Source organism: Egretta garzetta, unplaced genomic scaffold, assembly GCF_000687185.1.
Source record: "Egretta garzetta isolate BGI_Z169 unplaced genomic scaffold, ASM68718v1 scaffold213, whole genome shotgun sequence".
Classification (NCBI taxonomy): domain Eukaryota; kingdom Metazoa; phylum Chordata; class Aves; order Pelecaniformes; family Ardeidae; genus Egretta; species Egretta garzetta.
In genome coordinates, this window is record NW_009259242.1 from 1,265,370 (window position 1) to 1,271,251 (window position 5,882).

Consider the following 5,882-nt stretch of genomic DNA (forward strand, 5'->3'; position numbering starts at 1 on the left):
GATTATCGGTCTGTTCTAGCCTGGTTTTCAAAACTGCTGAAAGTGATGTGGCAGACTGGCATTAGCTCTGAAGGATATGTAGCACCTCAGTCTGCTCTAAAGCAGGAAAAGGCCACTCTGGCTGTTCATGTGAACCACCTTTCTGGATTTTAACTGCACCCATGTAATGACCGGTCCCTGAGCAGATGGGAACTCACCCTGGCTCAGCCCTATGGCTTGCCAGGTCCATTACCCTGATAATAGCAGTTACTGCCTCGAGGGAAGAAGCCACACAGTAGACAGTTTTTCAAACTCAGTTGTGTAGTTAGATTTGAACTAATTTTTCTCCTTCATGCCACACTACTCTGAGTCACTGCTATGTTTTAGGGACTATTCTTAGATTTTTTTTTTTTTCCTATTCAGCTGCTTTCTGATTGAGTTTCTAGGCAGAGTGAAGGTGGTGTAATGAAGGTTCATAAAGTACTCAAGCTTCTTGTTCGCTGTTGCCTGTATATACTGCTGTGAAATTCCTAGCAGCTTTTCCAAACTTCATTAATCCCTCACGTAAGACCCCTTCAGGTATTAGAGAGCAGTACTTGTCCTAGTTCCATGTTAACTCAGAGTCATTTACAAGGATAATGACATGCTTGTGAAAAAGCATACTGTACTTGTGGCTCAGAATTATACAGAATATGCATAGGTGAGGAAGAAGCTTTGAGATGGAAAGGCTTTGAATGAGCTGACTGTCTGGAAAAGAATTTGACTCTGCCTCCCCCCAGAATTGTTCTGGTTTAAGGTTTTTGGGGGGTTGTGGTTTTGTTGGGGTTTTTTGGTTTGTGGGTTTTTTTGTATTAATGAATTCAATAGCAGCAGAAAAACAGGCCACCTATTTTTGCGTATTTGGTTCCTGAACAACCCTGTTACAGAACATTTTTTAATGTCTTCTTCTACTGCTACAACTTTATATACATTATCAATTTCGACATGAGGGTTGCATGTAAAATGTGTTCATGTCAAAAATCTGAGCAGTTCTTGATGCTATGTATCTGTTCTGTTGCAGTAGAGATTAAAAATGTCTAACAATCTTCCTTTTTCAACTGTAGAACTGTATGAGAAAACATATGATGGTGAAAAAGTAATCTACTGGGAAGTGAAGTACCCTTTTCCTCTCTCCAACAGAGATGTATCCTTTCAAGCGTTTTGCTCCTCTTGCAGTTTTTGTCACTTGGTCATCCAGGGATCCAAACAATGTGCTGATTTGACTGCTCTGCTGCACTTGTTCTAAGATCTTGCAGTCCTTATGTTACATGAATATGTATAGCATGAAGAAGAGTGTGGGTGCCTCTTCCCACACACATCTGAAGCTCACATTGCTGAATTATTACTCTGCAGGATTGAATCCTGTAGAGGCATAAGAAATAACTTGAAGGGGCTGGTTATTTGTAATGGAATTCTCTTGTCAATTCATCATATGTCAAACTGACACTGTTTTGACGTGCCTCCTCAACTTGGAATACAGTATGTCTATGTTCGTGAATGTCGAGAGATGGATATTGATGGGCGGAAGATCTGGGTTGTTTTAGCTCAAAGTGTGTCTGTTCCTCAGTGCCCTGAAAAGCCTGGTATTATCAGAGTCAAAAGCTATAAACAAAGTCTGGCAATTGAAAGTGATGGCAAGACTGGATCTAAAGGTAAGAGGTCAAGAAAGTGTGATCACAAGTCATGTAGCCAAAGAATGTATGTATTAGCAAAATGCACAAAGAGGGAGACTAGAAATGTTAAGCTAAAACCAGTTCCTATAAAGTAGATGTACTGAGCACTAGGAGTACTTTAAAATGAATGAAACTTTCGGAAACATCCGGTGCAGTGTGGTACTGTTAAGAGTCTTATTTGACAGTTGGGCTGGGTAGTTGAGAATAGACTACTGACCACTTTGTTTTGTGCCCCCAGCCCACACTTTTCCTGCCAGCCAGCTCAGTTGGTAAGAGTCTGATGCTAGCTGCAATCTGGTTAAGTTGGCAATGATATAAGTGCAATGTTTGACAGATTTCTAGATTAAAGGGTTTGCCTAGAGATTGACTCCTGTCTGAAATTAGTCCTTTAAAGACCACCTTATTTTATAAGACAGGCTGCCTAAAATGGTTTGCAGTAGCCTAAGTTAATATTATGGCATGCTTAGCTTCCCAGAGGTTAATTGGGAATGGCTATACTTCATATTCCACTTCAGTACAAATTGACCTTTTTGTGAAGAATTTAGAGCAGTCCTTGGTGATTCAGTCATGCACACTGATGGCTTCTGTTGTATGGTGTTAGAGCTAATACTCAGACCATGGCTGGATAACTTTGTGGTAACTTCTCTCTCATCTCTAGTCTATATGTACTATTTTGATAATCCTGGTGGCATGATACCATCATGGCTGGTCAATTGGGCTGCCAAGGTAAGTAAAGGTTGACAGCACAACTGTCTTTGGCTAATCTGTTTCAAACAATATATTCGCTGCATCCATACCTGTCTTTTGCATGTTGAGTAGAATTATTTTTCTCTGAAACAGATGTATCGACCTTTCTCGCTCATGCAGTCCCATTTTTATTGTCTTGCTATTGTCTGCTCTCATGGCAGTTGTCTTAATTTTTTTTTTATTCCTATCAAATTCCTTTGGTTAGTCAACCAGGCAGATACATTTGTGCAACAAAACCAACAAATCCATGTTCCAGAGCATATGTGAATAGCCTTAACACAAGCAAACTTCAGTAGTGCAGTCTGTTCATGACAGATTAAAGGCATGGTCTGCTGCTTGTACAAGGTCTTAGAATTGTCCTGTATTTGTTTGAAGTCCTAGATCTATATAGTGGGAATTCTCATCTGGCTTAGTTTTTTCCTGATTACATGATGCAAGAATGACTTTTCCACTTTTCTCTTTTCAGAGTGGTGTGCCTGCTTTCTTGAAGGATATGCAAAAAGCTTGCCATAATTATTCTAAGAGCACATAGGTCAAAGTTGATCTGAATTGTTTAACACTTACAGGAGTGGCTGTTATATATTACACTGGATAAAATCTACCTCTAATATTGGAAATTATTTTATTTTAGTTGGTTTATGCCTTTAATTTTATTAGATCTTTGTTTCCATCTCCATCTGCAGAGCTAGACACTGACAAGGTAACACCATCAGCTGCATCCTTTTGAAAGTACTTAAGTTTAGCCTTGTACCCCATGCTTTGCTTAGATTGATTGTCATGTCAGCCAGAGGAGTTCTGTTGAGTGAAATATTACCTCCTCAGACAAGAGACAATGATCTTTATAGGAAAAATGTCTGAACTTGCACTGAAAATTCTCTGCATGCCTGGATCTGCCTTTGTGGCCTTGCAGGGTGGCTTCCTACTGAAATTGAATAATGGAACTTGTGTTGCTTAGGAGGAAACACTTTTGCTACCCAGGTTTGTCTGCCTGCTATAAACTTAAAAAATGCTGAGGACATATAGGTAAGAAGTCTGCGGTAGGAACTGGAACTCTGCATTACTAAGCTTCCTTATGATGGCTTTAAGTCCAGATATAAAAGGACTTGTGCCTAAAGCCTTGCATTCACATCTCAATACCCCTGTATGAAAAGTAAAAACCATTAGCTGTGTCCAGCTAGAAAAAAAGGAGGAGTTGGATTCCATGTCTGATTTAAAGAGAACAAGTAATATCGTCAGCGTTAGTAGCCTTCTCTATAAAGCAGCTTGGATACCAACTTTAAATCAGAAGTAATTTTGAACTGGATGCCTGCAACTGAATGAACTTGATGTGAAACTTGGTCTTGCTTGCATTTTTAAATTTCATGCTGATGTAAAGAATGAAACTGTAATTTTGGATGGTAACCCACTAAAAGCACAACTGAGCAGGAAATTAAGTATCCAGCACCTTTGCAGGGTGGGGGGAGGATGGAGTTGTGTAAAAGGTGAGAGGGCCTCAATCTCAGGGATTTAAAATATTCTGCACCGTTACTAAATCTAATCCTGTTACTGAACAAATCTTGTAATAGGGTAGCTTTGTCTTGTTAAAAAAGAAATGGATGAAATGGTTGCCTTTATACTTTGTGTAAATGTTTGTTTCCAATAAATCATTATTCTATCCAAGCAGTGCTCTCGTTCTGTCTCATGTTTAAGAGTGGCCATGCTGGGCAGGTCACAAATGGCAGGCTGATGCCATGGGTTGTTTTAAACACTTTTGAAAGAATAACTTGGATTCATGAGAACTAAGTAGGATTCCATGTGTTCTGAAGAGCTTTTTGCCAGCAGTGTAGACATTTTTCAAGTGTCTTTGACCTAGAGACCATTACTGAACTAAGTATTAGAGTGCCAGACAACTTTCAATCCATATTAAATTTAGCTGTCACTTTTTTTTTCCAGAAGAACAGGCATCAAGAGAGAATAGTTCTGAAGCATAGTTCTCTTCAACTTTCCATAATTTTTGTACATGTGCACTTGCTGGAACTGGAAGCCAAACTTTTATTTATGTGTACTGAAAATTATTTATCTCCGTGATACCAAGAATATGATGTTGTTTTACCCGAGTAGATCAATTCTCAAATCTCTTTTTTTGACAGTGTTTAAAAAAAATTACCTTGAGAATTCAAAAAGCATTTTAGCAGCGTGCTAAGTATGTAGGAATTCAAATGTCAGAAACAATCACAAGAACACCAGAGTTGCTTTTGAACAACAGATTGTGGATACAAGTTATGTCTTGCAGCAAAGGTGGGACTAGGTAGATTGTTCAAAAAGAAAAGCAAAAGAAACTGTTCTAGACTTGATATAACAGAATTTAAAAAGTGGACTAGCGGAGGAGGAATCTTCCTGCAACAATGATGCAAACTAATTGATTTCCAATTCCTTCTGAACAAAACTGACCTCTCTACCTCAGTAGTACAAAACCTATCTGTAATTGTAAGCCTACTTAAACCTTAGAGTTTCTAGGTTTAGAAGAAATGTGTAGCTAGTGAGCCGAGTATGTGCACAGAGATGAGTCATGTACAGATGAGGTAATTTTTTTTCACACTTTTTCTCCAACCAATCTCTAATTTTGTTTAGTCTTTAATGAAATGAAAGCAGGAGAAAGAGTCAAAGCAGTTTATATTCATAAATACATGATTGCATCTTTGTCATTATAGCTACTTGTCATCAAAACATATATATTTGTCTGCAGTGGGCTGGAACAGTAAAACTGAGCATTCAAGAGGCTGAATGGCTCCATTGTCAATCTTGCTGAAAACTTGATTTCCTACAGGCCCCACATGGAGAGTATAGAATACATGGCCTTTGCTCACTTATCCTTATTAAAACCATTGCACAGTCCCTTTCTTGTGCTGTACGCAACTTTCCAAATTAAACCACATTTGATTGAGCAGAAGATACTGAAAACTTGCAAGCAGCTAACCAGTGATGCAACGTCAGATCTTCTGTTAAATTTAGGTCCCCATGGGCTTTCATAGTGACCTAAATATGCAGTGACACTTCGGTTTATTTAAGTGTGTGCTGCTACACCTATCTTGTATTATTAGGGACAAGAAAGCAATTCCAGCTTTGTGCGATTTGGCTTTTTGTCTAAATGGGAGATTATGACCAGAAAGAAAGCATTGGTATTTTTCAGTCTTTGGATGTAAAGATGTGCATAAAACATTCTAGAGCTTTATTCTTGACTGATTAAATACTGCATCATGAACTTTCCTGGGTAGCTTCAACAGAAATTTACCTGCTGTGAAAATTGTAAGTCATTATACATTGAGTTGTGATGCAGAGGGTTAAAAAAATAGAACCCCCCCTTCCTATGCTCTTTGTTAATGTAACACCTGAAAGTTAGCTTTCTGTTTCCACCAGCTTGCCTAAAAATGGAGCTCAAAGTTTGTTCTTTTAGAGTGATTTCTT

General features: G+C 38.6%; 1 protein-coding gene across 2 annotated transcripts in view; it reads left to right on the forward strand.

Moving 5' to 3' along the window:
- Positions 1-4,097, forward strand: part of LOC104123725 (phosphatidylcholine transfer protein) — an 8,512-nt gene extending 4,415 nt beyond the window's left edge. Inside the window, exons 3-6 of one of the 2 annotated variants that reach the window (XM_035891619.1) lie at positions 1,083-1,162; positions 1,499-1,670; positions 2,350-2,417; positions 2,905-4,097. In XM_035891619.1, the coding sequence (XP_035747512.1) occupies positions 1,083-1,162; positions 1,499-1,670; positions 2,350-2,417; positions 2,905-2,970 (386 nt within the window). In that variant the 3' untranslated portion in view covers positions 2,971-4,097. The remainder of the gene's footprint in view (positions 1-1,082; positions 1,163-1,498; positions 1,671-2,349; positions 2,418-2,904) is intronic. The other variant, XM_035891620.1, reaches the window with a different exon arrangement.
- The last annotated feature ends 1,785 nt before the right edge of the window (positions 4,098-5,882 follow it).